The following is a 16,646-nucleotide window of genomic DNA, read 5'->3' as shown; positions in this document are numbered from 1 at the left end:
AGTCACAGAGGCTGCTGTCGCTGTGCACAGGACGGGCACCCAGAGCTGTGTGTGTGTGTGTGCTGGGGCCGGTATCCGTTAAGACCAGGCAAATATCGGGCACCCGCTGCCTTTGTAAACAGCGAGCTGATGAGAGGGTTCCTGAGCGACAGGGGTAGAAGGGGCTCTACGATGCTGACGTGCTTTTCCAACTAATGGGTTCATTTGGTTTCTTTAAAACAGTTCCACCTGTAAATATTAAAGTTCCACACTTTTACGGTTCACCTCTCAAGTAAAATGAGGCATAACCAGTTTAGTAAAGCAGTTTGCTCAAAATCCACTCTTGAAATGATTATCACACACGATATACTCTAGTTGCTTTTACAACTTATGAAGAAAGGATTTCCTTGGCACATGTGTTAGTAGATTGAAAAAAATTAGGGGGGATGCCAATTCAGGCTTAGGTAGAAGGCAAATATATTCCCTACAGTTGTAAATAAACTAATAGCACAGCTTTGATAATAACAACGTGCCCTGCTTGTATCATTCCAGGAGGTCCTCAGTGGTCTCTGGCCCGGATGCACGGATGCATCATCGTAAGCACCCGCAGCCCACCTAGAGCCTATTTCCAAAAACAGATGAGAAGCACATACCCAGCAGGACTGGGCGTTTTGAAACTCCAAGCCGAAGTAGTCACATTCTATCAGATTCAAGCGCTTCCACACCTGGGTCAGTAACACCTGGCCATCGCATTTAGGCTGTGGTGAGACAGACGAGAAAAAACACGAGGAGGGTTACATGACTTCAGACAACAAAGATTTACGAACACTGCGGCATAAAGTCCCTTCCCACACGTACAACTTTATTATATTTAACTTCTTGCTTCGCTCTCCCTTCTGACGAGGCGCACAAACTGTCACGAAGCGAACAGATGAACCTGAGGCTCTTTGTGCTCAGAAACTGACGCCTAAATACAGCTAAAAACTCCTCAATTTTACATTCTCAGAGTGTGTGGAGTCACATTTCTTTGTAACTTTAAGGTTGCAGGAACCATTTTTAGCCTCAGTAAACATTTTATCAGACAGTTCTGACATTTACTAAAAAGGTGAGTCTCGTGGTCCATGTTGGCATGAGATCCCGTGGATAACTTAGTGTCTGGCAGCCTTTCCCACAGGGAGGAGAGCATGAACTAGGCAACAAACCAGGTGGGGAGTCGGCCCTCCGCTCTGTTCACAAAGATAAATTCCAGGGGACTAAAGGCACAGGAGAATGCTTCCATACTCTCGGGCTGAGTACCGCCCCCTAAGCGGAGCATAAAGGAAAGATTGATAGATCCGATTAAGCAGAAATGGAAAATTTCTGAATAGAAAGACACTGAACAAAGTTACAATCTAGAATCATGCTGAAAAAATTATAACTTATGTCTCACGCTGTTCTTATGAAGAAATACAAATGGCTTTAGGCATACAAAAAGGTACTCAAGGGACTTCCCTGGTGGTCCAGTGGGTAAGACTCCACACTCCCAATGCAGAGGGCCCCAGGTTTGACTCCTGGTCGGGGAACTAGATCCCACACGCATGCTGCAACTAAGAGCCCACAGGCCACAATTAAGAGTCCGCATACCGCAACTAAGAGTCTGCATGCCACAACTAAGACCCGGCGCAGCCTAAATAAATATTAAAAAAAACAAAAACAAACAAACAAAAAACCCCAAAAGGTACTCAAGCTCTCTAGTAATAAAATAGATTAAAACAGTGAGGTGTCACTTTTCACCCATCAAAGAGGTTATGATGATGTCAAGAGTGCGTGGCGTGGCCATGGGAAGACAGCCACACACCTGCCACGATACTGTGAAAACACCTTCCAGCCTGAAGTGTATACATGTACCTTTGCCACAGCAACTCCGCTTCTACTTCCTCCTACAGATAGTCCAAAACAGCTGCACAGAGCTAAACACCAAGGACAAACTAGCAAAGAACTGGCAAAATGAGTAATGGCATATCCCTCATTAGAAATTACGCATCCCTTAAAAAGAACACAGAAATTCTGTATGGACCATCACAGAATAAAGTCAAGACTACAGTTGAGTCAAGAAGAAAGGTTTCCACTTCTACACAGCATGATTCCCTTTCATAAAACACACCCTCTGTTAACACACAGCAGAAACAGGTCTGGAAGGCTGCGCGCCGTGTCTCTAAGGGACTGGACAGAGGTGGGGGACTGGGAAGAGGACTTTCACTTTCACCTCAATTATGAACTTGTCTTAGTCATTAATGTCTAAATTTTTCATCAGTAGACATGTTATTTTCACAATTAAAATATAACATACACAAGTGGGTGGGGAGGGAAACGTCCGCTATTTAACCACCAGCTCTTCTCTCCGTGGGCTCAGGAAGTGTTGAGGCTCCTGAAATGAGAACTGTTATTTGAAGGGATAAAAACCCGCCCTCCGTCCTAACAGGGAGGCTCGCAGAGAACCACAGAGCACAGCGAGCACCTCGTCAGGACGTAAGGTGAGCTACCGCGTGATCTCACGCTGAAAATAAACACACTTAGTAGAGAACAGATTCGCAGGTCTTGCTGGGCTCCGTTCCTATGACGTCGTCCCTAAGAGCACCACGGGAGAGCTCCCTGTGACAGAGTGGGTGCTGGGGAGGCCGTGCAGTGCCCTGCAGGCCCCGTGTCACCGCAGGGACCGCCCACACCGGGGCCCCTCCGTGGTTAACCAGTCAGAAATCACGGATTTTGCTGCAACCCACCCCTGACCCCACGACCCCTGGGTGTCTGACCCCCCTAGAAGTCCTCTCGAAGCCACGTCACCCCTCCCCCAGGACGGGCCAGGACACCCCAGCCTCACCCTCAGCCCCCACCCAGGGCTGGGTGCACCCCTCCCTGTCCGGTCGGCCTCCAGGGGGCGTGTCCTCTGAGAACCCGCTAAGGTGCCCTTGACCTCTGTCAGCTCCCCCAGCAGCCACATCATGTGACCCCCGGACACGGCAATGGTGGCACTGAGGCTGGTTCTCACCCGCCCTGGGCTCCCCACCCCGTCTGCGGCCGGACAGGAGGCGGCACAGCCTTACCCGAGCCCCCCCCCGCCCCGACCCCAGCTACCCGCCGGCCAGCCCTCCACCTGCAGTGAGCGCGGCCTGAGCTCTGCTCTGGGACCGGCCCAGTGGGACTACGAGCACTGACCACGGCACATGTGCAACACGAGGTCGCTCACGACACACTGCTGCCTGGCACCGCCCAACACCCAGGGCAGGGGCTGTAACTCGGGGCACAAAGCACATGAGTTACACATGTATTTGTATGTATATGCACATATGTACACACATATTTACAGATACACGAAAACACATACATGTATGATGCACACAAGAACGGACACATACATACACACATGCATGGATACACATACGGACACACACAAACACACGTGGGGATATGCATATATAAATGCTCACGTATGATACACACATATACACAGACCTGAATGGACAACTATATATATTTAACTTCCTGAATTGGAATAAATTTTACTAAAGTAAAAAAGTTTTCCAAGTCAATTACTAGCCTATGTTCAGGTAACAAAAAGAATTCTGTATTCTCCGTGTGCCCTGAAATACATAATCAATTCCCACAAAAAACCATCAGAAACAGGTGTCTTCACAAACCATGAAGGCACAGACATTTCCAAAGTTATTTAAATTAATCCAAGGTGACACAGATGGCGGGGCGGGGGGCGGGGGGGAGGGAATCCCTTAAATTTGTTTTATGGAAAAGAACCCCCAAACTCCAAACAAATCCACATATACACACACATCCCCCAACAGAAAGATTCCTATTTATGGATGTCAATGAAAATATCAGCAAACATAATCTGGCAAAAACAGAAAGGGTGACACATCATAACCAAGTAAAATTATTCAAAAGAGAGAGGATAATTCAATATACTATTAGGACATTTAACATTACATCTTTTCAACAGACCTGCAGAAAAATATCCTATGGTTATTCCCAGAATCTGAGATTCTGAGAAGGCAACTGATAAAATTCAATTCTTAATAAAATAGGAAGAGAGGCATGATTCCCTAACATCCAGCAAGACGGGGTTGCTGCCCCGAACCGCACATTCCATCACTAACGAAACGCCAGCACCGAAACAGGAAGGCACGGGAGGCAAAAAAACTGGAAAAGAGGAAGCAAGGTGTCATTACTTGCAGGTATGATACTGTACTTTGAAAATCCAAGAACATCAACTAGAAAACTATTATAAAAAAGATGAAATTCAGTTAGGTGATGGGGGAAAATTATTATACGGGTATCAACAGCCTTTTCAGGATAGAGAGGAAGAAACAACCACATTTGTAACAGCAATGAAAAAACTGAAATATCTTGGAATAAACTTACAATAAAAGAAAGCCTTACGGGGAAAATTTTAAAAACACTGCCAGGAGACTGAACAAGGGGCAGAAGTGGATGGCGCCACCTTCTTGGAGAGACACACCCGCGGAGCCGGCAAGCTTCCTTCCATTAATCCACAGACCCCATGCGGCCCTAATAAAAGCACCAAGAGGATTCTTTAAGGAGCCTGAGAGGCTGATTCTACAGTTGATGTATTTTTTAAAATGCAAGAATGGTCAGGAAAATTCTGAAAAAGAAAATTAAGAGAGGATGAGCCCTAGCAGATAGTCAAACTGTTGAAAAACTACAGTAATTAAAACATTTGGTACTGGTGCACGCCCACACAGACAAATCAACGGAACAGAGCAGGAGGTGCAGAAATATACCCAAACACATAAAATAGGGGAGTGGCTGGTAACAGTGACATTTCAAATCAATCAGTGAGAGGAAAACAGATTATTCAATAAATATTATTAGGCATCCATCTGGAAAAAACTAGGCTGTACCCGTATCTGGCAAAATAATTTCAAGATGAATAAAATATCTAAACACGAAAACATCTACCCGTCAAAGTACTGCAGTGAGATAAATCTGTTTTGTACTCCACACGGGGAGAGGCTGTTTTCAGTTCACTCCAGCAGCTAAACGCCATCATAGGAGGCTTGAGAGACTGAACACAAAAATAAAAACCTCTGCACAGAAAGAAACACTGTAAAGTCAAAAGACTTCTTCAAAGACAAACAAGGGAAAAACTTTGATAGCTCATAGCACAGACAAAGGGTTAATTTCTTTAAAGCATGCCAAACTGCAACTGAATAGAAAAATGGGCAAAAGAACAGGCTGTTCACAAAAACAGAAACCTAAATGACGTTTAAACACATAATTAGAGATATGCAGATCAAAACTACACTGAGATCCCATTTTTCGTCTATCAGATGGGCAGAACTCAGAGTCTGAAAGCGCCGTGTCAGGAAGCATAGCAAACAGGCACCCCCTGTGGGACCATGGGAGCAAACTGGGACCGCCTCTGTGGAGCTCACGATGGAGCTACCTACCAAAATTTAAATGTCCACACCATGCTTTTAAAAACCCCACTTCTAAACAGTATTTCAGGGGATTCCTTGGCGGTCCAGTGCTTAGAACTCTGCGCTCTCACTGCCGAGGGCCCGGGTTCAATCCCTGGTGGGGGAACTAAGTTCCTGGAAGCCACGTGGCACGGCCAAAAAAAACAAAAAAAAGTATTTCACAGGTGCAAAGCCATGCATATAGAACAACATTTGTCACAATAACGCTTCTAATAGCAGACAATTAACCATACCCTAAATCTGCAGCACAGGACAGGCTGCTAAACTGCAGCAAATCCAGTGACACTCGAGGCGGGTAGACTAAGGCTGTTCTCTCTGCACTAAAGTGAAAAGACCGCCAAGGTAAACTGTTAGGATAAAAAATCTGGGTGCTGAACAACGCACACACCACCACTGCATGGGGGGATATAAATATAGATATAAATCTATAAATATGCACATGTGTACTGTAGGTAAACGCACAGACTCTCTCTGAAGGGGCAGTTAACTAGGAACGGTTGTTGGTTCCAGAGAATTGAACCATGTGACTTAACCACAAAAGAATGTCTGAAAAACGGACCACCTGAAAATCAGAAACTTCTGTACATCAGAAGACACTGTTAAGACAGGAAAACGGGAAGTCACAAACTAGAAAATATGTGCAATACAAAAGTCCAACAAAGGTCATGAAGCCAACACATATTTAAAGATCTACAAATCATAAGGAAAAGGCAGACAGTCCAGTTAAACAGAAGTGGGCAGAAACACCTGAACAGGCACTTTCAAAAGAGCATTATCTAAATGGCCAATAAACAGTAAGAAAAGCTGCGCAATATGAGGTCAGGGAAACACGTGCTCAACCAGACGCCCTCCAGGAAGCTAAGAATAAGAGGGCGGGCAGTACTGACGCTGGCGAGAACGTGGGGCACCGCACGGAGGCCGCGCCCAGGCTGGCGGGGGAGCAGCTCTGCAGGTCCCCTGGGGAAAGCGGCGGCCAGACCTGCCCTACGGCCGCGCAGTCCAGTCCCGGGGTACGCTGAACAGAAGTGCGCGCTTACGTACAGCAAAACACATGTTTGAGAACGTTCACCGCAGCTTCACTTACAGGCAAAAACTGCCAAGAGCTGAAACGTCAAACTGGATGGATAAACGATATACGGTTTGTTGACACGATGGAATGTGACCCAGTGATGGAAAAAAGAGACCACTGCTTCAGGCAGCAACACTGGTTACCGATAAACGTCAGCGCACACACCGCATGACTGTCTCTGGACCAAACTGAGCATCTGGCAAAACCATTTTATAGTCCTAAAGATCCAAACAGCAGCTATTTGGGGGCTGTAAGTGGCTGGCGGGGGCACAAGGGAGCCTGTGGTCCATCTCCACCGGGGGTGGGGGGCACGTGCACACATGTCAGCTCACCAAGCTGCACACGAAGGGCTGCACACCTCACTGTGCAAGTGACACCCTGGTACAAAAGTCACCACAAGGAAAATATGAGGTCAAACAGCCTTGGGAGTTCCTGAAAGCTGACCTTTCACCTTTTACATGAATCCTTCTAGAGTTGCTCTGGGGCGTCAGGACACACAGGGCACGAGGCACCTGGATCCACCGCTGGACGGCCCTGCCTGGAAAGAGTTCCCAGCCTTTGGCCAAAATGCCTTTGCCTAAATCCTCCCCTGATCAATCTCCTGCAGACACGGTCCAGTTTGTCAAGGGCCCTTTCAGAAAGGTAATCCATCCAAAACAAAAGGATCAGGAGTGGGTGAGGTACCACGCAGGCCACACGCGAATTGGGAAAGCAAAGCAGGAGGGCAGAGCTGCGGGTCTCCGGCCGCTCCCGGCTGCCCTTGGGCCCTCTGTCCCTGCAGTGACACAAGACGCACGGTTCCCGGGCGTGTGAAGAATTTTAGGAAGATGCTGAGCGGTTATTTTCCAAACCCAAAGAGGACAAAACTAGAAGAAACAGTTTAATCGACATTTTAGATTTCAGCTAAAAATATAGAGTGGCATCGACGGTCAAGATGATGAATTGTAAAAGAATCGGCGTGCTGCCCGATCAGCGCCAAAACGGCAGAGACAGTGACCTGACCAAGCTTGGTCACCCTCTGCCTGATGTGGACGAGAAACCAGGGATTTTCTTGAGATACCTTCCGGCTCCTTGGTTTCATCACAAGGAACATGTTGCGTCACGCGGCCATAGGAGCACAGACCTGGAGTTGGAATCCCGGCTTTCCGCTTGGTGGCTATGCTGGTCCTGGGTTTTCCTCATTTGAAAAATAAATAATTCTTACCCTGAAAGGGTTTTCTGGGGATGTCACGAAACCAGTATGAACACTGCCCCACGGGACGCCTGGCACAAGCCGGGGCCGTTGTCTGCACACGCGCAGCAGTGTCGGCACTGCACAAAACATCTTCCAACTGTGCACAGAGAGAGCTCCCACCCCCGAGGACCGTCCGTCCAGGTCTTGTGTTTGTTCAGTCTCCTCCTGACACGTGTCTGGAAAGAGGCACTCGTTTCATCTGCCCGGGGAGCGTGCTTCTCGCAGGCGGCCAGTGGTTCCTCCCTCCTGTCAACGCCTATGCAAACACGTGGACACGGACTATCTTTTCTACAGTGTAGTTTAAGAGTATTTCAACATGACTCGCCAAGATGATTTTCCACAGGTTCATTCCTCTTAATTTTTACAGAAGCATCTCGACTAGGACTTAGCTAGTGAAATACGGCAGCTCTGTCCTGCATCCCTTGTATCTGTCACATGTCCATCTCTGCCTTCTCACGTCTTCCACACTCAGAGTTTACCTTCTGTTCCTAAAAATACAGACACTGACCATCAGTCGGACTGCAGTCCGCACGGTCTGTGCCCACAGGGGCGGATGGTCAGAGGGAACGAGGCTGCCTGACCACCATGGAGGGCGTCTGAGCACCAGCAGCCCCAACAGACGCAATGGAGAGACCGACTTCACAGCCCAAACCAGGGCAGGGCTTCAAACACCAGGCTGGAGGAGACACGGCATTAATAACATAACCAAACTACAAAATACAGGTTACAAACGTTTTGTTCAGTGTTTCCATTTTTCCAGTTGGTCACAACGGCAGAGCTCTTCTCCAAGCTTAGACATAAAGCATATTGTTAAAAATCTACATAGACAAAAGTACCATTAAAAATTTTGTCTGGATGGAAATGGGTTACAGAAGCTTAGCTAACAAAGTACTTCTTTATTCTTTGTCTTAGCAGTGTGGGAAAATCCTTCTTGAAAACGCTTGACTTTGTCCTTCAACTTGTTTGTTCCATGTGCCCGTTTGCAGCTCATCTGCCAAACGACAGCTCCCCTGTCTCTGCTCCTGTATCGAAACTCACATCTCCACCATTAGCTTCAGGACTTAAGATTCTTCTTGTCTAATAATTAGATCAACCCCAAACTTCCTTTTATAATGTTACACTGTGCAATGAAGATAATCTTGCGAGCTCAGAGGAAACTGTAGCCACATTCATTCTAGACACTCTGAAAGGTCACCCGCGTTTCTGACGGGCATTTCCCCCTCACTCTGGCTCACGCTCAAGTCTGAGATTCTCGCATATTCCTCAAATGCTGTATAACCAGAGATCCACTCCCTCCTGCGCTGAAGGCCACAGGAGTTGTGTGAAGGTGGAGGACGTGAAGACATCACTGCTACGTCTGCTTATCAGGCAGGGGACTCAGCGTCCTCAGACAGAGATCACCTTGACCACGGGACGTGGGCACCAAATGAGCTCACACATCCGTGGATCCACTGGTGCCCCAGCTCCTCTTACAATAGCTTCTCCGAAACTACTCGAGGAAAACAGGACAGCTTAAATCCCCAAGTAAGAACCTGTTAGTACGGGTGAGCTAGTTATCCCTGTATTGCCCTTCTGCTCCAAGCCCACCCTTCTTTGTGGCTTTGTGACCCTGGAACAGGACCTGCAGACATTTCTCTCTGACCAGCTGGAGACAGCACAGGAAGAGAGGGCCTCTCTCGCTGCTTCTGGGCTCTGGGCTCACAGCTGCTGGCCTGTGCAGGAGGCCCAGCAGCGACTCTCCCTCAAGCTCCGGTCCCGCCGCTGGGCAGCTCCTGCCCGCAGCCTGTTCCCGGGGCCCTTGGTCTGAGCCGTGGGCTTGGGGGCGGCGGCAGCTGACTGCACTTCCTGCTCCGCATCCCGCGGGGCACCCTCCCCGCTTCGTAGTTACTGTCAGTGACCAGTTATCAACTGTTGCATTTCCCAGTTCACAGGGCAGGTGTATTCTGTCTCCTGACCCGGACCGTGAATAACGCGGCTCGCAGACCCTGGACGACGCCCACGGCGTGCACGGCCTAGGCGGGAGAGGGCTCCAGAACTGGGGGAAAAGCCCAATCCACAGCAAGCCTCCTGCAGCTCGTCCAAACGCACACGGTTAGCACAACAGCCGCGACGTGACGGCGGCAGAAGCTCGTGGCCAGATGAGGCTTAAACGCGGAACAGTGAGCCTTAGACAGAGGGTCACGCGGACGTCTGTCCTGCGGGGTGCTCTCACCAGCGGGGGAGGGGCGACGGCAGAGAAGCAGAACCGGTGGGGAGCATCTTCACAAGACCCTGTGGAGTGGGGAGGGGCTGAGGTGTGAGCACAGAAGGAGAGAGACGGGAACCCCCCCCCCCCCCCAGCTCGGGGAAGGACCACCCGTCTCCTCCCACCAGAGCGAGGGCGCTGGTGACCTGGCTGACCCGGGTGAACGAGGCCGCACGTCCCCACCACGTCCTTACGTAGCTTACGTCCCACGGTGGCAGCCAAGGAAGCAACCTGCTACTTTAGGTTTGGTAGTTGGGCGATCAACCCACTACTATTTTTATTCCTTGTCTTTAACGCAGCATCAGGGAAAAATAAAACGGAGGGTGTGTCTTGGCGGTGAATCTCCTGGAGCAGCCAGTCTCTCGGGTGATTCCCTTCTTTCGTCCTCGTCAACAGAAGGGTCCGGTTGGCTTGCCGGCCCTGACGTGTGTGCACCTGTGGAGACTGCCTGCTCCCCAGCCAGGGCCCTGCAGAGGGGAGCCTGCCTACAAAATCAAACTGCGCCTTTAAAAAGGTCACTGGAACCGATACCAAGCAGTCTGAACCTTCATCTGCAAAAATACACAGACAACCAGGAATGAGCAGAGGCTTAACACCAAACTCCTGAAATAGATGCGTCGACCTGGAAAGCAGACAGATGAATTCCCGATGGACGGAGCGGATGTGGTAACCAAAACCGAAACGACGTCATTAAAAAAAAACACGAAGATCCTCAGAAAGGCCAATGGAACAGGTCAATGTATTCATAAAATGAGAAGATTTCGAAGAAAGAAAAACAGCAACTAAAGACTAAAAGGAGGAAATAAAAAGATAACTCCAGAAATTAAAGGTCAACAGGAGGCCTGAACTGAACGGGTAAGACGTGCACCTGCACGGGTGTGGACGGTAAATGGAGGCATTCCTCTCGAGATGGAGTAATGAAAGCAGCGTTCAGACTCAGGAACGTGAATCGGGAGCCACAAACGTGTCTAAGAGGAATCCCAGGAGGGGGCGACACAGGAGGGGGCGACAAGGAGGGGGCGACAAGGAGGGGGCGACAAGGAGGGGGCGACAAGGAGGGGGCGACAAGGAGGGGGCGGGGATGGGGGGCGGGGTGCTCAGTGACTCTTCCGAGGACGCGGTGTAGACCGTCACTTCCTCAATCTCTTGCTGGAATCACTGAAAACCAAGAAAGAAGATAAGAAACAAAAATGTAAAGTCCATTTCCAGCAAAACTAGGAAACTGCTAAACCCTGACTCACAGCTCCCACAGGTGGGAGGCGCGCCAGCAGCAGAGCCAGCCCGAGGGCGTGGGAGGCTGTGGCACGACGCGCGACAAGACGCCAGGGCACAGGTTTCAGCAGAAAGCCTCACAGAGCACTAAGCCACGCGATGGGCACAGCTTGGGGGGTGAAACCTACACCCCTTGTTTGCAAAAAGGAGGGGAAGAGGCGGCGGTGGCAGACTCCAAACCCGGCCCGTCTGGCTTGGAGATGCACAGGAGGCGGAGCCAGATGAGGCACACGCAGGACAGGGTGAAAGACCGCCCTGCAAAGAGCCAGGCCAGCTGCTGCTTTCGGCTGACTGAAAATGAGGGGTGAACTGAGTCACCCCCAAGCCTTAGGTCTTACATAAATGCCAAATGTCCACGACTCTACAACCAGTCACTCATACAAGACCCCCTTAAAATAGCTAATCCATGAACAGCTGAACTGCTTCAAAGATGGGTGACCAAAATAGAACGATCCTGCAAATATTGAAACACATTCAAGATAAAAGGAGGGGGAAAAAAACAGAAAAAAAAAGTCAGATGAACACTTAGCAGAAAAATGCTGCCTCTTAGCAGATGAAACTGTGGCCAAAATTTCATCATGAAGTTAGAAAACAGTTAATAAAGCAACTGCCTCTGTAATACAGGAGCACAAAGTAGAGAAACAGGAGCTCTGGAAAGAGAAGAGAAGAGAACAGCGTGAGTTCCCGGGTGCCTGCTTTCTGGCCATGTGACCCTGGGCAACAGTGTAAACTGGGTTACTTGTCTGTTATTATTGAGTTGTGAGAGTTGTTTTAAAAAATATATTCTAGGGAATTCCCTGGTGGCACAGTGGTTAAGAATCCGCCTGCCAATGCAGGGGACACGGGTTCGAGCCCTGGTCTGGGAAGATCCCACATGCCACGGAGCAATGAAGCCCATGTGCCACAACTACTGCCTGTGCTCCAGGGCCCATGAGCCACAACTACTTAGCCTGCGTGCCACAACTACTGAAGCCCGCGCGCCTAGAGCCCGTGCTCCGCAACAAGAGAAGCCACCGCAATGAGAAGCCCGCACACCGCAACGAAGAGTAGCCCCTGCTCGCCACAACTAGAGAAAGCCCTCACGCAGCAAGAAAGACCCAACGCAGCCAAATAAATTTATATATAAAAAATATATATATATTTTTAGATAAAGTCCTTATCAGATGTATAATTGTAATTTTTTCTCATTCCTTTAACTTTCTTGATAGTGTTATTTCTAGCACAAATTTTCTTTTTTCTTTCTATTTTTTTTTCTTTCTTTTCTTTCTTTTTTAAATGAAATCCAATTTATCTATTTTTTTTGTCATGTGTGATTTTGGTGTCATATCTAAGAAACTACTGTCTAACCTGAGGCATGAAAATTTACTCTTAGGTTTTCTCCTAGAGTGGTATAGTTTTAACTCTGACATTTAGGTCATTGATCCATTTTGAGTTACTTTTTGTGTATGGTTTGAGGCCAGAGTCCGACTTCACGTAAGGATTTATTTCTGGACTCTCAGTTCTATTCCACTGACCTATACCGTTGCCTCTCGGTATCCAGGGGCACTGCCACAGGTAGCCAGATCCGCAGATGCTCAAGTCCCCTAGTGGCGCTCCATGTCTGCAGGTTATGTGTGCGTGGATTTATCCGTGGTTGGCTGGATGTGTGATGTGGCGCCTGCAGGCACGGAGGGTGGTCTGTACCTCTGTCCTCCTGCTGGCACACCACCACCTGGGTCACTGTTGCATGCTGGTCATCCTCGGAACGGGAAAGTGCGACTCTTCCAACTTTCCTCTTCTTCAAGATTGTTTTTGGCTATTCTAGGTCCCTTGAATTCCCATATACATTTTAAGATCACCTTGTCAGTTTCTGTATAAAAGCCAGCTGGGACGTGACAGGGATCACAACAGATCTGTAGGTCAGTCGGAGAGCACGGCCATCTTAATAACAGCAAGTCTGATGATCCAGAAGATGGAATAGCTTTCCGCTGATTTATTTACATCTTCCTTCACTTCTTTCAGTAGTGTTACAGTTTTCAGTGCACAAGGTGTTTTTCTGTTTGTCTGTTTTAAAGTTACAGTTTCACTGGAGCTCATAATATGTGTCTGGAATTGAGTTGCGCTGTCTCTGGTGATGGTTAGGTCTGGGCCATCCCAAGCAGGGGTGGGAAGTGGAGGGATGAAATGCAAAGCAAAACTCCTGGGCTTCCACAGCTGAGCTCCATGTTTCCGTTCACTGCCCTTTGCTAGAAGCACGAGGAACAGTTGCAAATAAGCAGTTATGACATTTTGGTAAACACCATCCTAAAATGCCAGTGAAAAATATATATTCTCTAAACCAAATCTTTTCTTTTAATCTTTAGCTATTCATTGAAGGCAAAAAAAAAAAAAAAAATCTGTTTCTCCTGACATTTGATTCTGGCATTTAAAATTCATCTTTTTTTTTTTTTTTTTTAATTTTTATTTATTTATTTATTTATTTATGGCTGTGTTGGGTCTTCGTTTCTGTGCGAGGGCTTTCTCCAGCTGCGGCAAGTGGGGGCCACTCTTCATCGCGGTGCGCGGGCCTCTCACTATCGCGGCCTCTCTTGTTGCGGAGCACAGGCTCCAGACGCGCAGGCTCAGTAATTGTGGCTCACGGGCCTAGTTGCTCCGCGGCATGTGGGATCTTCCCAGACCAGGCTTGAACCCGCGTCCCCTGCATTGTCAGGCAGATTCTCAACCACTGCGCCACCAGGGAAGCCCTAAAATTCATCTTTAAAGATCATGTTTTTCAGAAACACAGAGTGAGATTTATTGAATTTGTTTTTAGTAGCATGTAGGCATTTCCCCCCCTAATTAATGGAGCTTTTCAGAGAACATAAAATCTGGTTCTATCACAAATCAGTACTTCTAGTAGACAAATGTAAGAGATTCAATTATTTTAGGACTTTACATATATTATTGTGTTTAGTTTTAGGAAAAAATGCAATGTAAAAAATAGTTAATATCTTTGTAGCTGGATTCAACGTAAATACTCTACAACTGTGGTTTAAGTTTTAAAACATAGGAAAATGGATGGACAATACAAAAGGGAGGATAATTTGACCATATAAATAAAAAAATCAGTGAATTGTAATTTAATTAGAATTTTACTGTGCTTGAGAATTTGCAATTATTTTTATAATTATACTGCAAAGGAGAAAAGAAAAGACCTTTCTAGGCGATTCCCTTTGGAATTTTTTTCCCATAAATAAAAAGTTTCATTCAAAATCTACAGGTGACTAACTGGCTTTTCAAAACTCTCTTTTTATGGGTTAAAACTACAAATTTCCCCTTCAAGAAATTAGTAGTTGACTACCAGGGAGCATATAAATTTTGAGGTTCTTTTTTAAAATTTTTATTTATTTATTTATTTATTTTTGGCTGTGTTGGGTCTTCGTTTCTGTGCGAGGGCTTTCTCTAGTTGTGGCGAGCGGGGACCACTCTTCATCGCGGTGCGCGGGCCTCTCCTGTTGCGGAGCACAGGCTCCAGATGCGCAGGCTCAGTAGTTGTGGCTCACGGGCCTAGTTGCTCCGCGGCATGTGGGATCTTCCCAGACCAGGGCTCGAACCCGTGTCCCCTGCACTGGCAGGCAGATTCTCAACCACTGCGCCACCAGGGAAGCCCTTGAGGTTCTTTTGTTAAATTTGTTCCCAAGTATTTTATTCTTTTTTGATGCTACTGTAAATGGAATTGTTTTCTTAATTTTATTTTGGGATTGTACATTGCTAGTGTATTGAAATACAAATTGATATTTGTATATTGATCTTGTATCCTGTGGCTTTGTTGAATTTGTTTAATAGTTCCAATAGTTTTTTTTTTTTTTTTTGTAGATTCCTTAGGATTTTCCATATACATCATAATGTCATCTGTAAATAAGAGATAGTTTCACTTCTTCCTTTCCAATACGGATTCCTTTTATTTCATTTTTTTCTTACTCTCTTCCTTTTTTTCCTAATTGTCCTGGCTGGAACTTCCAGTACTGGGTAAGTTTTAAAAATTCCCTGTATCTCAGTTTTCTCAATTATAATACAAAACTAATAATAATGCTGCTAATGGTTAAGGAGGAAATTAAATAATACATGCAAAGTGCTTTTGAACAGCACTCAGAATGTGGTAAACACTCAGTGTTGGCCATTGGGTTGTACATAAGAAACACAGCTGAAGCAAATGATACAGAAAGGTTGAAAATAAAAGAATGACATGGTTGAATCACGAATATGGCAAACAACAACGACAAAAAGTAAGGGAACATGAACTTTATAGAATACATGGTTGAATTTAGGCCAAAAAGGCAACTGAGACCAAAAAAAAGTACACATTTTATAAGAGGAAAACAGTGCTATGCCCATCAGCATATTACAACGAATATCTTGGTACCAAATTCACATGGTGTCAAGATTCATAACACAGAAACTACAGGAGGTAAAAAGAGAAACAGGTAAACTCGTGAACGCTGGGAAGTGCTTACGTGATCAGGTGGACGGCGTGTGACGTGGGCGGCGAGCCTGCTCCCCACGTGCACACACACGGCCGACCGTCTGGGAGAGTAAACGGGTAGCATGGCCAACATGTCAAAGACGCTATTTCTGGGTGTAGGAGAATGATACATTTAACTTTCTTCCTCTGTGCTGACTGACTGAATTTTTTACTGTGAGCATGTGTTAATCTTATCATTTGAAAAAGATACATAAAAAGTTTTCTACAGTGAAAAAGCAAAAAAAAAATCAACACGAAATACTATAACTGTATAAAATCAGTTGACTTGAATAATTAAAAATAACAGCATCAGTTTCTAAACTGTAGAAAATTTGCAGCAATAAAAACTTTGGGGGACTTCCCTGGTGGCGCAGTGGTTGGGAATCCACCTGCCAATGCAGGGGACACGGGTTCGAGCCCTGGTCCGGGAAGATCCCACATGCCGCAGAGCAGCTAAGCCCGTGCGCCACAGCTGCTGGGCCTGCGCTCTAGAGCCCACGAGCCACAACTACTGAGCCCGTGTGCCACAACTACTGAAGCCCGTGTGCCTAGAGCCCGTGCTCTGCAACAAGAGAAGCCACTGCAATGAGAAGCCCGTGCACCGCAACGAAGAGTAGCCCCCGCTCGCTGCAACTAGAGAAGGCCCGTGCGCAGCAACGAAGACCCAGCACAGCCAAAAATAAAAAATAAAATAAATAAAAATTAAAAAAACAAAAACAAACAAACTTTGGTTTTCCAGAACTTACAGCAACAATTTTCCAAAACAAGTTTGCCCTCCTCTAGTGCTCTTAGGTGTCTCCTAATCTGATTCCACTAAATAAGGAAAAATTGAAGACCCTTTGTAGAAGCCTGTGTTCTCAGCAAGAGTGTATCAAAGT

At 47.0% G+C, this 16,646-nt stretch overlaps 1 protein-coding gene across 4 annotated transcripts in view; it reads right to left on the bottom strand.

The window, feature by feature from the left end:
• The window catches only part of FARP2 (FERM, ARH/RhoGEF and pleckstrin domain protein 2), an 83,682-nt gene that overhangs the window by 53,066 nt on the left and 13,970 nt on the right, over positions 1–16,646 (bottom strand). For all 4 annotated transcript variants that reach the window (XM_082466494.1, XM_082466497.1, XM_082466495.1 and 1 more), the window contains exon 3: positions 633–737. In XM_082466494.1, the coding sequence (XP_082322620.1) occupies positions 633–737 (105 nt within the window). The remainder of the gene's footprint in view (positions 1–632; positions 738–16,646) is intronic.

This window comes from Balaenoptera physalus, assembly GCF_965194825.1.
Source record: "Balaenoptera physalus genome assembly, chromosome: 6".
Classification (NCBI taxonomy): domain Eukaryota; kingdom Metazoa; phylum Chordata; class Mammalia; order Artiodactyla; family Balaenopteridae; genus Balaenoptera; species Balaenoptera physalus.
Note: the sequence above shows the minus strand (reverse complement) of the source record. Positions and strands in the feature narration are given on the sequence as shown.